General features: G+C 42.5%; 7 protein-coding genes across 14 annotated transcripts; 2 read left to right on the forward strand and 5 right to left on the reverse strand.

The window, feature by feature from the left end:
- The first annotated feature begins 179 nt into the window (after positions 1–179).
- LOC6501605 (sphingomyelin phosphodiesterase) lies at positions 180–2,546 on the forward strand. The gene is made up of 4 exons (XM_001955537.4): positions 180–1,253; positions 1,321–2,038; positions 2,092–2,241; positions 2,301–2,546. Exons 1-4 carry the CDS (start codon positions 217–219, stop codon positions 2,457–2,459), a joined length of 2,064 nt encoding a protein of 687 aa, XP_001955573.1. The 5' UTR covers positions 180–216; the 3' UTR covers positions 2,460–2,546.
- A 13-nt stretch (positions 2,547–2,559) lies between these two features.
- LOC6498978 (spermidine synthase) lies at positions 2,560–4,492 on the reverse strand. Its single transcript, XM_001955538.4, has 2 exons — positions 4,019–4,492; positions 2,560–3,335 (listed from the first exon to the last, which is right to left on the reverse strand). The coding sequence occupies exons 1-2, from the start codon at positions 4,150–4,152 to the stop codon at positions 2,606–2,608; spliced, it is 864 nt and encodes a 287-aa protein (XP_001955574.1). The 5' UTR covers positions 4,153–4,492; the 3' UTR covers positions 2,560–2,605.
- Positions 4,493–4,533: 41 nt separating this feature from the next.
- LOC6501606 (calreticulin) lies at positions 4,534–6,616 on the forward strand. The gene is made up of 4 exons (XM_001955539.4): positions 4,534–4,933; positions 5,002–5,106; positions 5,313–5,785; positions 5,938–6,616. Exons 1-4 carry the CDS (start codon positions 4,846–4,848, stop codon positions 6,487–6,489), a joined length of 1,218 nt encoding a protein of 405 aa, XP_001955575.2. The 5' UTR covers positions 4,534–4,845; the 3' UTR covers positions 6,490–6,616.
- Positions 6,617–6,842: 226 nt separating this feature from the next.
- Positions 6,843–8,701, reverse strand: LOC6498977 (thiamine transporter 2). The gene is made up of 5 exons (XM_001955540.4): positions 8,381–8,701; positions 7,991–8,292; positions 7,568–7,899; positions 7,272–7,513; positions 6,843–7,210 (listed from the first exon to the last, which is right to left on the reverse strand). The coding sequence occupies exons 1-5, from the start codon at positions 8,587–8,589 to the stop codon at positions 6,952–6,954; spliced, it is 1,344 nt and encodes a 447-aa protein (XP_001955576.2). The 5' UTR covers positions 8,590–8,701; the 3' UTR covers positions 6,843–6,951.
- Positions 8,702–9,072: 371 nt separating this feature from the next.
- LOC6498976 (thiamine transporter 2) lies at positions 9,073–10,908 on the reverse strand. The gene is made up of 5 exons (XM_001955541.4): positions 10,652–10,908; positions 10,174–10,475; positions 9,772–10,109; positions 9,475–9,716; positions 9,073–9,420 (listed from the first exon to the last, which is right to left on the reverse strand). Exons 1-5 carry the CDS (start codon positions 10,858–10,860, stop codon positions 9,180–9,182), a joined length of 1,332 nt encoding a protein of 443 aa, XP_001955577.1. The 5' UTR covers positions 10,861–10,908; the 3' UTR covers positions 9,073–9,179.
- A 109-nt stretch (positions 10,909–11,017) lies between these two features.
- Positions 11,018–13,527, reverse strand: LOC6498974 (thiamine transporter 1). The gene is made up of 5 exons (XM_001955542.3): positions 12,815–13,527; positions 12,670–12,752; positions 12,223–12,524; positions 11,601–12,159; positions 11,018–11,533 (listed from the first exon to the last, which is right to left on the reverse strand). Exons 1-5 carry the CDS (start codon positions 12,938–12,940, stop codon positions 11,272–11,274), a joined length of 1,332 nt encoding a protein of 443 aa, XP_001955578.1. The 5' UTR covers positions 12,941–13,527; the 3' UTR covers positions 11,018–11,271.
- A 278-nt stretch (positions 13,528–13,805) lies between these two features.
- Positions 13,806–19,512, reverse strand: LOC6498973 (methionine-R-sulfoxide reductase B1). Of its 8 annotated transcripts, none has more exons than XM_032456188.2 (4): positions 18,714–19,093; positions 17,434–17,601; positions 17,188–17,352; positions 13,806–13,940 (listed from the first exon to the last, which is right to left on the reverse strand). In XM_032456188.2, exons 1-4 carry the CDS (start codon positions 18,811–18,813, stop codon positions 13,870–13,872), a joined length of 504 nt encoding a protein of 167 aa, XP_032312079.1. In that variant the 5' UTR covers positions 18,814–19,093; the 3' UTR covers positions 13,806–13,869. The 8 variants fall into 8 exon arrangements, with proteins under 8 accessions (XP_032312079.1, XP_014765855.1, XP_014765859.1 ...); XM_014910369.3 differs by lacking the exons at positions 13,806–13,940; positions 18,714–19,093 and adding exons at positions 14,044–14,667; positions 19,299–19,512; XM_014910373.3 differs by lacking the exon at positions 13,806–13,940 and adding an exon at positions 14,044–14,634 and having other exon boundaries at positions 18,714–19,193.
- Positions 19,513–19,656: the final 144 nt, after the last annotated feature.

Genomic DNA, 19,656 nt, shown 5'->3' on the forward strand with positions numbered 1-19,656 from the left:
AATATTTTATGAAATTTTTTTTTAATTGCAATCTGCCCCACCGCTGGTAGATTAGTCCTCCACCGCCTCACTCCTTTCCCTACACTAGATCCACAAGATTAGATTAATCTCAGCTTGGGTCCACCTTGTCAATGGACTGGCCAGCTGTTGGCCAGATAAGAGAAGGCTATAAGTGCCTCCACCTGGCTAAGTTCCACAACAGTTGCCGTGCGAACTATGAAGGGGGTAGTGATTTTGGTGGCGCTCGGCCTCCTCTCCGGGTTACTTGAGGCGTCCGCTGCGTATTTGCCTGGGGTGCCCATTGATTTTGAGGTGAATGACAAAGTGTTGTCTGCCATTGCTGATGACATATCTGAGCGCCTGGCCAAGGAGTACGTGATCTATTTGAAAACCGGAGTTGAGACGGCAGCGTTCAAGAAGCTAACCCAACAACTGGCCAAGTCGCACAGCCAGAATGATATTTTCACCAGGAATATGCCCGATCTGGAGCCGAGGGACAGCTTTTTTGTGTGCGTTGCCTGTCGCTCAGTGGTGCGAGTCCTCATTAGGACCATTCGCGATGAGGAGGGAGAGCTCCATGGAGAGGGCAGCTCCGCTCTGATGAAGGACTTTGCCACAGACTTCTGCCGAAGAATGAGTCTTCAGACCGATGAGGTTTGCGAGGGTCTGATCGATTCCTACCAGCCCTCCGTGGACTACATCCTAAGAAATTCGGAGAGCGATTCTCAGACCTTCTGTTCTCTTTTTATGGAGTATAGCTTCTGCAGCACTGGCACCAATCAGGACTACAACTGGACCCTTACTGTGGATAACTCAGTTCCGACCTTGACCTCTTCCAAGTCAGACACCGATCGCTACAGTGAAACGGATCTAAAGATCTGCCACTTCTCCGACATCCACTACGATCCCTTGTACCTACCAGGAAGTCTGGCCACCTGTGCTGAGCCCATGTGCTGCCAGAGGTACAAGGATACGGCGGAGGGCACAAGCGACGCAGCTGGATACTGGGGCGACTATAGGGGCTGCGATCTGCCGTGGCATTCCTTTGAATCCGCTTTGGAAAATGTAGTGGCAAATCACAAGTGCGACTATGTCTATCAGACTGGTGATGTGGTGGATCATATGGGATGGGCCACCTCCGTGGAGAAGAACAGCGAAGTGCTGAGTAAGGTGAACGATCGACTGAAGCAGGCATTTGGAGATGTGCCTATCTATCCCTGCATCGGCAACCATGAGCCACATCCTTTCAATCTGTAAGAGTCCTTCATCTACATAAACTGAATTTTAAAATACTTATTTTCACTTATTGTTTAACTACAGATTCAGTCCAGAAGGTGTGCCGGATGCAGTCAGCACCAAGTGGCTATATGAGCATCTGTACAACGACTGGTCGAAGTGGCTGCCCGAGGAGACCAAGGATACGATACTCAAGGGAGGCTACTATACTGTTTCGCCCAAAAAGGGATTTCGGATAATTTCTATAAATAGCAACGATTGCTCTACGGATAACTTCTGGCTCTATCACAGTGGGTCTGACAAGATTCCTCAGCTTCAGTGGTTCCATGACACTCTTCTGGCCGCCGAGAAAGCCGGAGAATTTGTCCATGTGATCACCCACATTCCCTCTGGAGTCGGAAGCTGCTGGTCGGTGTGGGCTCGTGAGTTTAATCGATGCATCACTCGCTTCAGTGCAACCATTAGTGGCATCTTTACCGGCGATACCCACAAGGACGAAATGTTCGTTCATTACTCAGATAAAGGACATGCCACCGCTGTGGCCTGGACAGGAGGAGCCCTAACCACTCGGTCAAACAAGAACCCCAACTATAGAATTTACGATGTGAATCCAGAATCCTTTGTGGTAACAAATCATCACACGTGGCTTTTCAATCTGACGGCGGCTAATCTGAATCCTGATGAGGAGCCCGAGTGGTTTGAGGAATATCAGTTTATCGATGAGTTCACTAAGGACACGAGTCCTGCGGGAATTGACAAGCTGCTGGATGAATTCGCTGCTAACCCGGACCTGATGAGGAAGGTAAGTGACAAAGTACAATTTCAAGATAAGATAAAATCCATATTCCTCTCTAGTACTGGCGCTTCCGTGTGACCCAGGGAGATCCTTACCTGCAAGATGGCTGCGATCGTACCTGCCTGGCGGCATCTCTGTGCCGTGCTGCCGTTACCGTCAACACTCAAACAGGACGATGCGAGGAGCTTCGGGCCAAACTGTATGCTGCTGTAAGTCATATAATTAGTACTCTGCTGAAAATAGAACTAATCTATGACTCTTCTCGCAGCTGGACAATGAGGAAAACACAACACCTGGAGATGGCGAAAGTCCTGGAACTACTCCAGGAGATAATGGAGATGACAACGGCGGAGGATCCGCCACCCTAAGCCTGTTCAGCATCACGTCCATGCTGATTATCGTTATCTCCATCCGACTTGGTAGTTAGTCTTGCCATTAAATGGGTTCTTAAATTATATAATTCGTGTTGGGGCTGGATCCCAAGATCCCCTCCAATAAATCCTTCTAAAATTAAGAAGAACTTCATATTTGTTTTTTGTGATTTTTATTTTGTAACAAATGTATATCGCATGGTCAATTGTAAAAATGGTTTTGAACCCATCGGGGCAGGGCAAAAGCCGCCGAATGAATGTCAGAGGAGTAGTATTTTAAATCTAAGGCATTAATCTCAGAGCTTCCCAGTTTAGGAGTAACAAAGTCTTGATTTTTGTTCAGAGAGCCCATGACAAAGCCAATGTGGCCACAAGGATAAGAAGGCACCGAGGTGACAGCATAGGCCACTTTGGCAAAGTGTTCCTTGCATCCCGACATGGTTTTCTTGATATAGTCGAGGTCCAGCCAGAAACTTCCACCCTGGGAGCACACGATTCCGTCTTCTTTAAGAGCGTGCTTCATTAGCTCGTAGTAGCTCTCTTGGAACAAACTCACTGCCGGACCAATTGGATCCGAGCTGTCGGTGATGATAACGTCAAATTCGTTCTTGTGATTCTTCATATAGTCGAAGCCGTCTCCAATGGTCAGCTTTAACTTTTCGTTTTCGAATCCGCACGCCATAGCTGGTAAATATTGCTTGGAGAGCTCCACCACTCGGTCGTCGATCTCCACCTGATGCACTTCCTCGACCAAAGGATGCTTCACCACTTCGCGTGCCACGCCTCCGTCGCCACCGCCTACAATGAGAACCTTTTTGGGATTCGGGTGGGCGCAAAGAGGCAGGAAGGATATCATTTCCTGGTACGAGAACTCATCTCGAGCAGTGCACTGTATAATTCCATCCAGAATCAAGCATCTTCCGTATGTCTCCCTGCAATGAAAAGGCACCAATGAAAGGTTTTTTCACTAAAATCATTACCAAAAAAATCTTAAAGCGATTAAATAATATTATATTATTATTTTCGATGCTGTTACTTCCCCTTTAATTTATTTACAGATAAGCCACAACAGATTCTTTACGGATCGGATCACTTTGAAAATACAGAGCGGTATCATAAATACTACGCTTTGCCACAAGAATATCAAATTTTGCTTCGCTATCAGTTATTTTTTGTTGGCGTGAGCTTTTTATACGAGAAGTCAGACGTACAATGGCCTTAGATGGCTCCATCGATAATAATGTTGGTGCAGATCAAGAAAATATGAGCCGAAAGGGGGAAAAATTCAGTTGCCATGGACATTTTTTAGTTTAGAATAAAAACTTTTGATTAATCATCAATTTAATGAAAGACAAAGTTCTACAGACAAAGACAATCGTTCTAATCAGACGATTTATGAACATCAATGTTTGTTTTTTAAAGTAATTCTGATCAATATATGAAATTTAAAACAATCGAAGAAAATTTTGAAGGTCTTTAGCACCGTTTCTAATTGACGTTTGAATTTCTTATCATTGATGGAACTCATGGCATTCGAATATAAGATGTAAACAAGTACACTAATATACATATGCAAATATTTATGTATACAAAACTTTGTTTTAATTAGACTTACGTTTCGACGATTTGAATGTCCTGAAACTTTGACTTCTCCTTGTGAATGACTTCCTTTACTTTCAAGGAGAAGGACTGTCCAGGCCATAGATCAGCCTGCAGTTCGCTGAACCATCCGTTGTTTAGGGAATCCATTGGTTTAATGCCAAACAGTAATCGGCATTTGATAAGAACGACTCAACACGTGGGATTAGTTTAAAGGTACCGTACGTTATAGGCAAGCTAGGTCTTAAAAAATACCTTCAAGACGTTCCCGTCAATATACTAAAAACCTTTTATGACCTTTTCCGTTACAATTTTAAAAACATGTATGAATAATTTGTGTCTAAATATAAAACTGAGTTTGGTTATTGAAACAGCTGTATATAAAAGCTGTATAGATTCAATTTTAGACGAGAGTCTTCTTTGTGGCGTTGCTTTAAACTTTTATGTTGTTAAAAGTAAATTTAAACTTTGGCGGCTTGTCCAGCTCCTTTTTACTCCAGCTGATAAACACTGTTTTGTTGTATGCTTTTCAACACTAATCATACACAAAATCGGCAGCACTCCCTGAAAAAACTTCCGATAATTCCAGGGCTGTGTCGATTTTTGTGTAGAAACAACCCTGATCGGAGTCAAAAACCTACGTAGACAAAACTGATTGGTCCACATGTAGCCAATAAAAACGTTCCAGCAAGGCAATTTGTAAGATTTGTCGTCCTACTTCAACACAGGCGTTTCAAGTGCAATAAATAAATAGCACCTTTCTTGCCGGCATTTACCCGTTTAACTTTAACCGAAGTGGGAAGCAAGTAGTTTCATTCCGGAAAATAAAGTGGGAGCGTTCACATGATGTGGTGCAAAACGGGAATTCTACTACTGGCAACAGTCGGTTTAATAAGTGCCGATGTCTACCTCAAGGAAAACTTCGAAAATGGTAAATAAAAAGCGGCTAATTCAGGTTCCCGGACGCCATGTGATTTCCTTGCCTTTTTTTCTACACAGAAAACTGGGAGGATAACTGGGTATACAGCAAACATCCTGGCAAGGAGTTTGGCAAGTTCGTCCTATCTGCAGGCACCTTCTACAACGATGCTGAGGCTGACAAAGGTATGCGTCATTCTATATAAATGGTTTTTGGAATTTTTTTTCCTTTTTATTTGATTTTTTGTTGGTTATTTTCTACACTGTAGTACTCTCACTATGTCAAAAGTGGTTATCTACATGGGCACGTAGAAATAAACCACTACGTGTACACTTTCTGTAGCCATAGTAATGTATACATTTTTTTTTTTTCTTACATTCGGGCAACTCAGGTATCCAGACGTCTCAGGACGCCCGCTTCTATGCTGTGAGCAGGAAATTCGACGGATTCTCCAACGAGGATAAGCCCCTCGTGGTGCAGTTCTCCGTGAAGCATGAACAGAACATCGACTGCGGTGGCGGATACGTGAAACTGTTCGACTGCTCTCTGGAGCAGACCGACATGCACGGAGAGTCGCCCTACGAGATCATGTTTGGTCCCGATATCTGCGGCCCCGGCACCAAGAAAGTCCACGTCATTTTCAGCTACAAGGGCAAGAACCACTTAATCAGCAAAGACATTCGCTGCAAAGATGACGTGTACACCCACTTCTACACGCTGATTGTCCGTCCGGATAACACCTACGAGGTGCTCATTGACAACGAGAAGGTTGAGTCTGGAAACTTGGAGGACGACTGGGACTTCCTGGCCCCCAAGAAGATCAAGGACCCCAGCGCCAAGAAGCCCGAGGACTGGGATGATAAGGTGAGATACATTTTCGAAATTGCAATAGTGGCTGTGATACATGTGGACTTTGGCTGGCTTGCCGCTTTGTTTATTTACCAAAAAAGCCGGTCTATCAAATACAACTTACTTACCTTATTTGTTTGTGTATCTAATCTAATTATCAAAAATAGGCCACCATTCCCGACCCCGATGATAAGAAACCCGAGGACTGGGACAAGCCAGAGCACATCCCCGACCCTGATGCCACCAAGCCTGAGGACTGGGACGATGAGATGGACGGCGAGTGGGAGCCCCCAATGATCGACAACCCCGAATTCAAGGGCGAGTGGCAGCCTAAGCAGCTGGACAACCCCAACTACAAGGGCGCCTGGGAGCATCCCGAGATCGCTAACCCCGAGTATGTGGCTGATGACAAACTGTACCTGCGCAAGGAGATCTGCACCCTGGGCTTCGATCTGTGGCAGGTTAAGTCTGGCACCATCTTCGACAATGTCCTGATCACGGACGACATTGAGCTGGCTGCCAAGGCTGTGTCCGATGTCAAGGACACCCAGGCCGGTGAAAAGAAGATGAAGGAGGCTCAGGATGAGGTCCAGCGGAAGAAGGATGAGGAGGAGGCGAAAAAGAACGCCGATAAGGACGATGAGGATGAGGATGACGATGATGAGGAGAAGGATGAATCTAAACAAGACAAAGATCAAAACGACCACGACGAATTGTAAGGGCGTTTAGGAGAAAATGCGTCAAAAAATATTCGGTATTTTTTGTGTGTTAGTAGCTGCTTCGATATTGTAAGCAAACTGAATCCACAATTACAATTTGTAAGACTTATAATTTATAAACATAAAACCTGTTCGTTTTCATTTAAATTAGTGGTGGGAATGTATTTATGAAAATTATATTTATACTCAAATGGAAGGCTACATGTATAGGGAACACTATCGCAGAACTTCTGATTTTGTTGAATGGGATTATGAGCACTACGCTTAGAAGCTTAATCGATTAGAGCTTATCTTTAGCCATAAAACTCTGACCTCGAATATAAGTAGCTTTCGCAGAATGTTTCTAAGCAGAATTCTAAATGCTCTGTTTCTCGGAAAAACAGATTATGTTTTTATTCAGAACTTAAGATCTAAGAACCTTCACATATTCAAGGAATTAGACTATGTTTGAACTTTGTAGAATTAATTTACTTGAAGAGACTTTGATTTTTTGCAGCATGACCAAAAATATTGGAGCAGAACAAAAATAAAATAAACTAAGCCAATGACTACAAAATAGAAGGCATAGACAGTAAACTGTTCGAACACATTTAGATTGAGGCTGGCATTCTCGGAGACGACCACAAAGGTCAGGATGCACTGCAGGATGAGTCCCAAAAAGGTGTTGAAGCCAAAGACCAAGGCGAAGCTGTCCTCTAACAAGCTACTAGCCAACTCCGAGCTGCAATGTCATGGAGAATTACTATTCTTGAACAAAATTATAATGAAATGGGAGGACCAACCTGGCTACCGTTATGGTAAATGCGAATAAGCCGCCGTAGAGGGTATATCCCAGATAGGATAGGTATATATTATTGGTCCAGCACGCCAGTAACACACATCCACCTTGGAGGATGGACAAAAGAGCCATGGACAATAAACTAAGCTTCGTACTGAGGCGTCCAGCATGGAAGTAACCTGCCAGAAGTGCAAAGACAGCACTCAGAAGTGTCAGCGCAGCATCCACGGCTCCATTCCACACAATCTGCCAAAGAGGTAGCCATTAAAATTTATTTTAATTACAATTAATTAACCTCACCGTTGGCTCATTCTCAAAAGACTTCCAAAGCACTTGCATGTACGTGGAGATTTGCAGAAATCCCGCCAAGCTGATGGCGTACCACAAGCTCCATTGTATCACCAGGGAGTTGGTGTAGGCGGCGCGGAAATGCGCCCAGAGGAGCTCCAAGGCCTGAGTACTCGCTTTCGAAGTGACCTTAGGTTCAGGTTCAATGCTCGGATTAGAGCCCTTCTCCAGGCTGCCCCCCTCTGGTTTGGTCACTCCCTCAATGGCTTCTGCTTTGTTGTGGAAGTACAAACTCTTCTCCACCTTGGGCAACCAGAATGCCCAAAGCAAGGCCACCACTTGGGCTGAAAGAGTATTGGAAATACGGGAGGGATTAGGATTTTTTGTAAATTTTAAAATTAAGATTTTCATAAAAAACTAAGACTAAATACGTACAGCTCACGGTGATGTAGTAGAGTTGTCGGAAGTTCATCCACTCCATTCCAATGAGTAACTGGGCCAGGAGTCCAGCCACCAGCTTTCCCACAAACATGGCAGCTCGGGTGTGTGAGGTTACCCGGGGATAGTACTGCTTGTCCACTTTGGCGTAGATGTACGAGTAGTAGGCCACTTCGGCCGCTTGATAGAAGCCATAGAGCACCTCCACCGCCTGCAACCCACCCAGAGTGGAAGTCCAGAGCAGAGTGCTCCAAATGAATATACCTGTGATAGCATTGGCTATGATTACGGGCTTGTATCTGTCGGTAAATAAAATAAAATGATGGTATTAGACAGTTGTATAATAAAATGTAATGCTTTTATTGTAGTTTTTTATTTCCAGCTCACCTGAGCAAGTCCGTCAGGAGAAAGACAAAGATGAGGAGAGCCAGGTAGGAGTATGTGCCCACAGGATATACCAAGCGATTGACTTCGTCCTGAGTCACATGATACCACTCCCCCATGAGGATCTCAGCGTGATACGGCTCCGAAGGTCGGAGCTCCCGCAGGAACCCGAATATGCACAGCACACACGATATCTTCAGCCAAGACTCCATGCCTCCACGGGTGTCAGCTAAATTCTAATCGCGTTTCTTACTAAGCACGGAGTGCCAGGGCTTTGACGGGGAGAGCTTCGGCCAACTATTAAAATAATTGCACATTCTTCCAAGGGGTTAGACCAGTGAATAGAGATTTAGCTTCGACGTTTGTAATCAGCTCGGCACTTTTTGTGAGATTTACGACGGGGATCGGAACAAGGGGGATGTGTGTGATCCGGGAAGTTTCCGCTTACCTGTGCCGAGCATGTTTACGATCTTGATTGAGTTGCTCTTTGGTTCCCACTCCATGCCAGCCATTCGAATTATCAGCTAATTAGACTATTAGCGCGCCACTTAAGTGGATCTTGCAGCGAAAAAAGCTCAGTAAGTTGGAATCTATAAACGTATCGTATCTCAACTGATTATTAAAATACAGTCGTTGATTGGCTAACTATATTTAACCACGGCGGGACACCACCCATAAAAACAATCATATTGTCGCTAAATTAGACGTCTTGGGACTAGTGGAATAAACTCATTCAAGTTTAAAAAGATTTATTATTAATAAGACTCCGTTTTAAAACGTTAAATACTTTCCCTGTAATAATTTACTTTCCCATCAAGCAGGAAAAGGCACCCCGTATGGAAATCACTACAAGATATAATAATCCCAGAACAATATAATAGAATGCATACACCGTGTACTGTTGGAAAACATTGAGATTCAAGCCCATGTCTTCGGATATAACCACAAAAGTCATGACGCACTGGAGGATTAGGGCCAAAAAGGTGTTGAAGCCAAAGATCAGGGCAAAACTGTCGTCTTCCAAACTGCCTGCCAACTCGGAGCTACATAATATAAATTAATTAATTTATTAAACAAAGAAGAAAAAGATGCCTCACCTGGCCATAGTAATGGCAAAAGCGAATATGGCGCCGTAAATCACAAAGCCCATGTAGGACACATAGATGTTCTTTGTCCAGCAAGCTAGGAGAACACTTAAACCCTCGAAAATCGACAAAAGCGCCATGGCAATCAAGCTGGTCCTAGGCTTGAAACGTCCAGCATGAAGATATCCGGCGAGAATCGCAAATACAGCGCTCAAAAAAGTTAAAGCGGCGTCTACAGCTCCGTTCCAAATGATCTGATTCAAATTATAATATATATAATGAAAACATATAGGACTTCTTGATACTTACAACTGGCTTATCATCAAAAGTGTTCCACGTTACTTGCATGTAGGTGGTGATCTGCTGGTAGCCAGCGTAGTTAATAGCGTACCAGAGGCTCCATTGGACCACCAACGGATTTGTGTAGGCACTTCGGAACTGAAGCCAAATGAGTTTCCAGGCCTGGTTCATTTTTTTTTTAAAAAATTGTGTTTTGCTCTCCGATTCCAGTTCTTTTCTGGGTGCATTTTCCAAGCCATTAGCATCTAACTGGCTATTTCCTTGGATGGCCTCGGGTTTGTTGTGGAAGTACAGGCTCTTGTCCACTCTGGGCAGGAAGAAAGCCCATATAAATGCCAAAATTTGAGCTATAAAGAGGTCAATAGGTCATTATTAGGGTCCAAATAATGGGGTTCTGATTGAAGAACTTACGACTCAGGGTGATGAAAAATAGTTGTTGGAGGTTCATCCAGTTCATTCCTATAACAAGTTGCGAAAGAACCCCCGCCACTAGTTTACCCACGAAAGTGGCCGCTCTGGTATGCGAAGTTACTTTCGGGTAGTATTGCTTTTCCACCTTGGCGTAGATATACGAGTAGTAGGCCACCTCGGTAGCTGAATAAAATCCATACAGCACTTCTGTGGCCTGTAAGACAGGAAGGGTGGTGGTAAAGATCCATGCGGTCCAGATAGCGACTCCAGCAGCAGCGTTGGCAATAATTAATGGCTTATATCTGTAAAGCAGAAGCAATGTTAACTTGTTCTATCATTTTCCTGATAACTTAGAACTTTGAAATGATTTTTGGAGACACGAAACGATTGATGAGTTGGAATATCTTAGGTATCTTAGGAGTACAGCTTTACATTTTTAAAGGAATTACTTGATAGTGGACTACTTGAAAGTCCTTACCGAAGAAAGTCCGTTACAAGAAATACAACGATTAGAAGTGCCAACTGGGAGTAGGCGCCGACTGGATAGACAAAGCGGTTTACTTCCTCGGCGGTGAATTGATACCATTCGCTAACAAGGATTTCAGCGTGGTATGGCTCCGATGGTCGCATTTCCCGCAGGAAGCCGAATATGCAGAGCACGCTAGATATTTTTAGCCAAGACTTCATTCCGGACAAGACAATTACATTCTACCCTTTTTCAATGTACTCACCCAAAAATTTGAATCTTTACATAAAGCCTTATCTTAAATCTGTGGAGTTAAGGGCATAAAGACACACACACTTTAGCTATATAAATTATCAGATAATTAAGAAGATTTTGGTCTATAAAAGCTGGGTATCTTTATTCAGCAACACGTACTGATTGTGCGCTCTATAAATGGAACATATCTACAAGATTACTTAAAACTCGTCAACAGATTTCAGATTAATAAAATCGTTTAAACTTTTCCGGGAAACTAATCAATATTCTCGGGAATACTATCTTATAATTTCAAGCATAGGAACTCCATTTCATTAAACCGCAAAGCTTGCTCCAGCCAAAAGGCAAAGTTAAGTACAAGTTAAATGCATCTGCGATTACTCCAATGAGTTCTCCAGCTTTTCGCTGGTTGTGCCGGGGAACCAGATGTACTCCACCAAAACAGATATCAGGTACAGCACTGCCACAGCAATGAAATAAAAGGCATATGCCGTGTACTGTCCCACGGGAGAAAGTTCAAAGCCGGTTTCCGTGACAAAGATCATTGTCAAGAGAGATTGGAAAGTGAGGGCCACCAGAGTATTGAAGCCAAAGACCAATCCGAAGCTTTCCTCCTGAAGATTCCGAGCCACTTCGGCACTGAAATGAGATAAAAGGGATATAAAGATTAGCATATTTAGAAGTCTGTGAAGGAAAATAAAATTACCTTGCTACAGTAATCGTGAAACCGTAGAGAGCACCGAATAAAATGAACCCGACATAGGACCAGTATATGTCTTGAGTCCAGCAGCAGATTAACACGCAGCCTCCCTCCACGGCGGACAAAACGGCCAGAATTAGAAGAGAAGTGCGCGGATTTAGACGTCCAGTATGAAGGTAACCCGCTGCTAAGGCACACAATGCGGCCAGGGCGGTTAGAACAGCGTCCACTGCTCCGTTCCAGGCCATATCTGGTTCGGGTTCAATTACTTTCCACAGAACCTGAACGTAGTAGGTAACTTGCAAGTAGCCGGCCAATCCTATGGCATACCACAGGCTCCACTGAATGACCCGTCCATTGGTATAGGCGCTGCGAAAATGCTGCCACAGAAGAGCCAATGCACCGGGCTGTTTGCTGGCACTTTCCCGGGCCAGATCCGACACTTCCAGGTTGCTTTCTCCGGGCAGCTGAGTCTGATCTGTTGCGGGCACCTGTTCGCGATGGAAGTAAAGGCTCTTATCCACTCGCGGTAGGCAAAAAGCCCACAGCATAGCTATAATTTGGGCTGTAGAAAGATGGTTTCTTATTAGTTGAGAAAATCTCAAAATTATTTCTCAGGAAAACTAACTTGAAAGAGTAATGTAATTGAGCTGCTTGTAGTCCATCAGATCGAAGTAGAGCATCAGCTGGGAGGTAATTCCGGAAACTAGTTTCCCTGCGAACATGGCAGCTCGAGTGTGCGAGGTGACCTTGGGATAGTACTTCTTATCAACTTTGGCGTAGATGTAGGTATAGTACGCCACCTCAGCAGCCATGTAGGTGCCATAGAAGAACTCGAGGATCTGCAGGGAGAGCAAACTGGTGGTCCAGATGAGCATACTCCATATAATCACGCCGGTGGCTCCAATGGTGATGATCAGTGGTTTGTATCTAGTAAATAAAATATATTATTAAGTTATGTTTCAAAATTCTCACAAATCTTCACTTGAATTATTCCTTTCAACATTTGCAACAACTGTTGCACATAAAATTATTCGAAAGGAAACAGAAGCCACCAAGTCGAAACATATTTTACCTCAAAAAGTCTGTTATTAGGAACACAAAGACCAGCTGCACCAGATACGAATAGGTTCCCACAGGATACACATCGTGGGTGAGCTGTTAAAATAAATTAATTGAAATAATATATATATTAATTAATTGAATATATTTCGCCTAACCTGATTCTCTGTAATATTCCGCCATGGTCCAAGAAGGTACTCCGTGACATAGGGCTCTGATGGTCGGATTTCTCGAACGCATCCGAAGATGCACAGCAGGCAGGAGATCTTCAACCACTCCTTCATGGCGGCGGGATGTTCGAAATTGTAAAACGGTCAGATGCCGTCAGCTGGAGGTGTGCATCTGGGCGAGTGAATTTCAAACAAATCACTGGGCACCGGCTGGGATTCAGGAACTATCTGGTGTATCAGGCCATGATCGTGTCTGGCTCAATCTTATCTCTGGATCCAAAAATACGTATCACTCTGAAGTGCCCTCGTTATATTTACACAGAAATCGCTGCCTTAACGATTGTTAGATAATTGCGAATTTATAATGCGGCAATTGCAGACAAACCGGCCGGCTATACGTCCACCTTACGAATGTCGTATATAAACAAAAAGCATTCTAATCGCCTTCAAAGCACACAGGTGTTTCGGATTGGCGGTTCTTCGGACACCCTACACGTGAAAATTTTGTGGCAGAATGATCGCAGCAACCTTTAAATGTGACCGTTATCGATTTGTCGCCAGCTTAGCACTTGAGTTCTAATAAAAATTCAATTTCCAAACACGGCAGGAGCAATTAGAATCAATTGACTTCCGAGCCATAAATAAATACGATTTCATGTTATTGCCGGCAGTTACGTCACAGCCACAGCAACAACAACCGGGTTGCAGCATCTGTTAGAGCGATTTTCCGATAGGTGGCAACGCGACTCAGCTGTTCTCACCTGACTGTTAATCAAGTTCGAACTTTGAACGTCGCATTTGAATAAGTCTACCACCTTATTTTAGCTTACCTGGGGATTTGTGGATTCATCTTTTAAACCTTGCAACATCAGTGTTATTAAACCGATAAAGATTATTATTTTTTTCTAATAAAAATATTTTACTTTATGTATTTTTATAATATTATATATTTCAACATTTCATTCGAATTTGAATCATCAATTAACTATATAAAAACACAAAAAAATGATATAATTCGTAGAATTCCAAGAGAAAACAAAAAATTATGCTATGGCAACACTGCGTATGAGTAATATTAAGCTTGGTTCGCAAGGGCGACTGTAACTTTTAAGAACTGTAAGAAAAATATAAATTTATATTTATTTTTTATACCGAATTTATAGTTTAAAAACTATAAGACCACCACCTACATAGTTCAGGTAAAAAAATACAAGTTATTCATTGTAAAAAATACACGTTTATTTAGCGCGCTCACTTTATAATTAGTAATGTTTCGAATGTGGTACAGAGTATTTGATTGTGTGAGTGTGATTAACAAAGATTTTGGATGGGAGTACGTTAGCTATTTACACAAACAGAAGACACACGTCGGGGGTATCCCGGAAATGAGGCCTACGCTTCCCTAATATATTTATGTAGAAACAGACGGAGACTGACTGACTGACTGACTGACGACTACAAGCTAAAATTGGCCACATATGCGGAAAGTTAGAAAATACACGTTAAAAAAACATCTTAACAGCAACATTGAGGTTAGACTCTTCGGTTACGCCTTATCCATTCTCTCTCTGGTGATTGTTCTCAAGCGCCAGCTTCCTGCTACCATGGGTCTCATTGCTGGGCAATGGGTGCCGAGGTGGGCGTAGCCACAGGTGGACTGGAGGCGGAAGGATCCTTCTCGCCGGTTACAAACTCGATGGAGGCGGAATTGATGCAGTAGCGCTTGCGCGTCGGCTTGGGTCCATCCTCGAAAACGTGTCCCATGTGGGCGGAGCAGCGGGCGCATCGGACCTCGGTGCGTATGCGTTCTGGATGTGCGATTAGTAGTAAAATATTGCCCCCTTTTTAATTGTATTTTGCCATTTGTGGGATTAATTGTAGCGCAGTTTTGTTTTGACAATAATTTTTTTTTACAATAATTTATCGTTTGTTTCGTTTCGCGTTTTTAAGGTTAATTCAAGAGGTTTTTTGTTGAAAGAGAAAATAACAGAAATCGTATTGCAAAATGGGTGTGAAAAGATAGCGAATGGATCGGCAAATAATATGAGAGTGCAGCAGGTGGGGGAACAGGTGTGTAGGAGCAACAGAAAGAGAGAGGAGTGAGAGTTCCAAGTGCAGCAGAGTAAACAGTAAAGAAACAGTTGACAAGTGAAATGAAATCACATAAATTATACGAAATAATATGACGAATCAAAGAGTGAATAAAATTGTTGTGTTTGCAAGATCGGCGTATTATTTTTGTTAATTAAGCGTTTTATGGATCGTGTGTCGAGTGTTACAATTTCAGCAATGGATTGTGAGTGTTTGTATCATTTTTGTTAGCAAAACAAACCCCCAAGGAACGATTACAGGCGTACATTTAGTTTTTGGTTTTGTTTGGTTGGGAAGCGAGTTAAAAAAAGAGAAATAGAAAATATATGAAAATACACATTATTCAGTTTGCTTGAGACACTCTATAAAGTTTATGTTTATAATGTAAAAGCATTGCAGTAATGTATGTTATTTAAAAACAATCGGGCATGAGAAAAAAGCAATAAAGTGTAAGCATAATTCAAAATAAATAAATAACATAAATAAAATAAAAACAACACCAACAAATCAATACTGATGCGGAAATAGATAAAAATAAAAACGCTACACAGAAAAATATATGCACACACATTTACACTTAATGGCCCTGGCCCAAAAATATAACCAAATTGTGACCTTGGATCATGAACTCAATGAGATGTGAAATAAGCTAATGATGTCGCATAAAACAAACGAATATGAAGAGTCGGGTAAGAGAAAAAGACACTCAACCAAGGAAATTGAATAAAAAAACCAAAAAACCTTCTCCATAATCCATTTGTAGCAGATCCTTCTTATCGTCCTAGAAAATACACTTCGAGGGATGTCCAAGTAAATTATAGTTAACCCTATACATTTCAACTACTCAACAAGGCTTTTCTCGTAATACTTTGCTTTTGGCAAACATTTTCCAATAAACTCTTATAAAATTTCTAGGTAGCTTTTCGATAACACGTAATTTTGATCAAGTGGGTTAACATCTGTCCTTGAAACCGAAAAACAGTGACAGAATACAAATAAAATAAATTCAATCAAATTAAAAGGATCTTGACTGATCTACAACAATAATCTCTCACTCCCCGTTCCAAAATACATATTCGAACAACTGTCATTACAAGCATTGACGTTTTGATTAACATTTTGCATAATAAACTGCTATAAAATATAGTAATATCCTTTCCCATTTCCATCTCAAGCTCTTTATAGATCTGACAATAAACTATATACTCTTAAAATCGTTTTTCATCGGGGATCAGTGTTTCTCAGGTCTATATAAGGCTTTTCCTCCACCGCCAAGTTGCGTCGGCAGATCGGTGCTCAGGCAGATCGGTCTTATTTCTTAGAGGAGGCTGTTGTGGGGTCCGGTTTCGATGGCGCCGCACTCTTCACAAAATCGATGGACGCGGAGTTGATGCAGAAGCGACGGTGCTTGGGCGGGGGTCCGTCGTCGAAGACGTGGCCCATGTGGGCGGAGCACCGGGAGCAGCGCACCTCCGTACGCACCATGCCTAGCGTTTTCGAAATGACTACTGTTGATTTAATCGTGTTTACAGTGATACTCGTGTGGGAAGAGTGTCGAAATTTAATTCAATGTTTTTTTAATTTTTTTTTTGTTAAGAAAAAAGAGAAATTTTGAGAGTCAGGAGGGGATAGAAGAGGTGGATAAGAGAACACAATACTTGGTTAGGAATTAATTTTAGTCGCTTCATCTCGCTCAGTTGCACATTCAGGTAGGAACACTCACTATTCACAATTAAGGCCACAAGGCTAGGTAATAACAACAACTGAACAGCATCTCCAACGGCACAACTACAGTGAACTCTGGGTAGCAGGCACCACATGGACAATAACTCTAACTCAGCATCTAGTTTTAATAATTTCCAAGACAAAAAACAAGCCAAAACAAAAAGGAACACAAGACAATACAAAAAGCACAGCACCGGGACACACATTTTGCAATTTCTATCGTTTTATGAGGAGTTCTTTTCATTACTTTAATGTTTCAACTCTTAATGTTTTAACTATATGGTTATCTAAGTCCAACTATTCTTATCGTATTAATATATGATGGCACATATGTACACATGATTACTTTTATTTTGTTCAGACAAGACTTAATCTCTCAAGATCAACGCAAATATTCATTCTCAACTCTTTTTTGTGTGCGGCAACGAAACAGCAACTCAAATAAATAAAACTAAACTCAAAATAATTGCAAATAACAGCTAATAGTGCCGAACAATGTCTAGACAGTTTATCTAGCAGATAGCTGGCTCTAAAGATCTACGCACCTGGTATACTGGCGTCGCGGTGCAGAGTGACCTTTCCCTTGTCCAGGACGTCATTGAATGCCGGCCAGCCGCAGCCGGAATCGTACTTGGTGTCCGAGCTGAACAGATCCTGATGGCACACGATGCACTGATAGACGCCCTTCTCGTAGTGCTTGTTATAGCAACCTAATGGTTGTAGAAAAAAGTTATTTCAATATTTTCCGATTTATTTTAAAGTATTTGAGGCTCAGAAAGGGAATGGCAAACCTGTAAAGGGGCGTTCGGTGCCCGCCTCCTGGGTAACCTGATACTGCAGTGGGGTCAGGCGCTTGCGGAGCTCCTCCTTGTTCACAGTAACCTTTTCGCTCTTGTTCTCCATCCTCGCTGCCTTTCCGGAATCCCTCTTTGCTGGGTTTTCGTTGTCTTGACGTGAGTCTGCAATTTGAAACCTTAGTATTTGGCTTGCGGTCGAGTTATGTGAACTTATTTGTAACCGCCCAGCTCACCGCCAGTTGGGTAATTGAGAAATTTGTGTGGAAGATGTGGTCTGTCGTCGAAGCTTTCTCGCGCAATCTCTTACTTATCAGTAGCAGTTTCACCTAATCCTTGGGTACTTATAATTTTCTAATATAAAAACAACATTGTTACCTTGATCCGATAAGGCTATAAGCTGTGACTAGCCGAAATTATTTTCAAACCCACAAATCATGTTGCTTTGGTAAATAGGTTTGAGTTATTAAGTCATAAATGGAATTCGTTTTTGGCTTTTTGCCTTGGCTCTACTATTAAAAATAGTTCATCAAATTAAGAGCTTAACTAAATATTTGAATTTCCCTTCCTCGTATGCACAGTGTAGCATCTTTTGGAGTTGTGCCTGCCCATAAATTTGTACGCAAACATTAAAGCTAATTGGGGGAGGTGTAAACAGATTCGTTAAGTGCAGTCGAAGATGCACACAGCAACAAATGGAGTGGAGAAACGCAAAGGCCCGGGCTAAAAATACTTTACCATTCGGGCGGCAATAAAACGAAGTGGCGCCCAAAGTAAACAGACACAGTGTAGTATAGTAGGGGGAGGGATAGTCAGTCACCTTTTGTTTTGGCTGCTCTATCCGAGTGCAACAATAGAAAAACCACCGAAGTGTGTCGCGGGCAATTAAAGACAATGAATTAATTTCGAGAAAAGGCGAAAATAAAATCACACTGCCTCCTCTCTGAAAATAGACTGGGGTTCATAAAGAATTCAAACGGCAATTTGAACTAGAAATTGTGTCTAAAATTAGAAGTTTGCCAATCGATTGATGATGATGATGGGAGCTCAACAAATGGAACTATGGCAGAGAACCATTGTGTTCTCAATGGAAGCAGGGCACACCCACAGGTGGAGCCTACTACTTTGAATGTCTTCTATAGGTGTGATACATTTTCAAAAGGTATTGGTTTAGGACGAAAGGATTTCGTCACCAAAAGGAAATCATCTGAACTGCAACTGATTAAATGATATCCTTTAAAGTTTAGTCCCCCTACTGTTCACCTGGCGTCACTCACCTGCAAAGTGGCGGGCAGCTGGAATAGATGCACCACAATTGGCGGCGGCAAGTGCAAAATTTCGAGTGCGCCGCAGTGCGTGGCGAGAAAGTGAAAACATTTTATATTTCGCTTTATTCGGCCAAATGCAAGGTGACAACTGCACTTGGCACTGGCGGCTGCTTGATTATTTAATCACAGGGGCGGAGAACTCGGATAAACACGGGAAAACGGATGAAAGTCAATGTTTTGCCTCTGCGCCCACGCAAACTAATATTTATGCAACGCTCTCCACTTCCGTCTTTGCTTGCATTTATCCGTTCTATTTTAGACTGGTGTGTTTTGCAAACCAACACGATGGGTTGTCAGTTGGCCACTTTGGGCGTGTGTGTGTCGGTTTGTGGCGGGGAGAAAGCGGAAAAATCACTAGAGAGAAAGCAAAGCCGTGGATGCTCAATTGCACGCTCATTAAATGAAAATTCCCCGTCGCTCAGAATTCTTTGCATCTGAAAAGCTCCAATGTCAGCCAACACACACACAGGTATAGTTTTTCTCACACTATCCAACTGGTCGCATGTCCTTGGGCTCGCCTGGAAAACTACTCACCTGCTCGAAAAGCGCCCGAAATGGTGCTACGCCTGTCGTGCGTCTATTTTTGGCCTTTTGTTTATGCGGTCTGTGGCGAAGCGTGCTGCTAGCGAAAAAACACAAACGCGCGTCGCAATGTTACGCAGCGGAGGAAAATGGAAAATTAAAAACCTAGTCTATCCCATACAAAAAATAACAGCAAATCAGCTGTGAAATAATCGATGGCAATATGCCTATCGATAACTGGCTATGGCGATTTTCAACAAAATCGTTAAAAACCTATTAATTGTCTACGACGTCGTTTTAATATGATTTTAGCTCTTTTAACTGATGGATTATACCAATATATATAGTAGGATTCAGTTTATATATACAA

Source organism: Drosophila ananassae, chromosome 2L (assembly GCF_017639315.1).
Source record: "Drosophila ananassae strain 14024-0371.13 chromosome 2L, ASM1763931v2, whole genome shotgun sequence".
Taxonomy (NCBI): Eukaryota; Metazoa; Arthropoda; class Insecta; order Diptera; family Drosophilidae; genus Drosophila; species Drosophila ananassae.

Bases quoted from the DNA above. Each gene is read 5' to 3' on its own strand.
- LOC6498976 (XM_001955541.4), bottom strand. From the start codon at position 10,860: ATGAAGTCTTGGCTAAAAATATCTAGCGTGCTCTGCATATTCGGCTTC. The intron at 10,476-10,651 runs GTAAGGACTTTC...TCTGCTTTACAG, and splicing joins CTTGTAACGGACTTTCTTCG to ATATAAGCCATTAATTATTG. The intron at 10,110-10,173 runs GTAAGTTCTTCA...ACCTCTTTATAG, and splicing joins ATTTTTCATCACCCTGAGTC to CTCAAATTTTGGCATTTATA.
- LOC6498974 (XM_001955542.3), bottom strand. From the start codon at position 12,940: ATGAAGGAGTGGTTGAAGATCTCCTGCCTGCTGTGCATCTTCGGATGC. The intron at 12,525-12,669 runs GTAAAATATGTT...TTTATTTACTAG, and splicing joins CTAATAACAGACTTTTTGAG to ATACAAACCACTGATCATCA. The intron at 11,534-11,600 runs GTAATTTTATTT...ATCTCATTTCAG, and splicing joins TTCACGATTACTGTAGCAAG to TGCCGAAGTGGCTCGGAATC.
- LOC6501606 (XM_001955539.4), top strand. From the start codon at position 4,846: ATGATGTGGTGCAAAACGGGAATTCTACTACTGGCAACAGTCGGTTTA. The intron at 4,934-5,001 runs GTAAATAAAAAG...TTTTCTACACAG, and splicing joins CAAGGAAAACTTCGAAAATG to AAAACTGGGAGGATAACTGG. The intron at 5,107-5,312 runs GTATGCGTCATT...CGGGCAACTCAG, and splicing joins CGATGCTGAGGCTGACAAAG to GTATCCAGACGTCTCAGGAC.
- LOC6501605 (XM_001955537.4), top strand. From the start codon at position 217: ATGAAGGGGGTAGTGATTTTGGTGGCGCTCGGCCTCCTCTCCGGGTTA. The intron at 2,039-2,091 runs GTAAGTGACAAA...ATTCCTCTCTAG, and splicing joins ACCCGGACCTGATGAGGAAG to TACTGGCGCTTCCGTGTGAC. The intron at 2,242-2,300 runs GTAAGTCATATA...CTCTTCTCGCAG, and splicing joins GGGCCAAACTGTATGCTGCT to CTGGACAATGAGGAAAACAC.
- LOC6498977 (XM_001955540.4), bottom strand. From the start codon at position 8,589: ATGGAGTCTTGGCTGAAGATATCGTGTGTGCTGTGCATATTCGGGTTC. The intron at 7,514-7,567 runs GTGAGGTTAATT...CCTCTTTGGCAG, and splicing joins CTTTTGAGAATGAGCCAACG to ATTGTGTGGAATGGAGCCGT. The intron at 7,211-7,271 runs GTTGGTCCTCCC...ATGACATTGCAG, and splicing joins TTTACCATAACGGTAGCCAG to CTCGGAGTTGGCTAGTAGCT.
- LOC6498973 (XM_001955543.4), bottom strand. From the start codon at position 18,813: ATGTTTTCACTTTCTCGCCACGCACTGCGGCGCACTCGAAATTTTGCA. The intron at 17,602-18,713 runs GTGAGTGACGCC...TTCAAATTGCAG, and splicing joins AGCTGCCCGCCACTTTGCAG to ACTCACGTCAAGACAACGAA. The intron at 14,668-17,187 runs GTGCGTAGATCT...ACAATTAAAAAG, and splicing joins CCGCGACGCCAGTATACCAG to GGGGCAATATTTTACTACTA.
- LOC6498978 (XM_001955538.4), bottom strand. From the start codon at position 4,152: ATGGATTCCCTAAACAACGGATGGTTCAGCGAACTGCAGGCTGATCTA. The intron at 3,336-4,018 runs GTAAGTCTAATT...TTTTCATTGCAG, and splicing joins GACATTCAAATCGTCGAAAC to GGAGACATACGGAAGATGCT.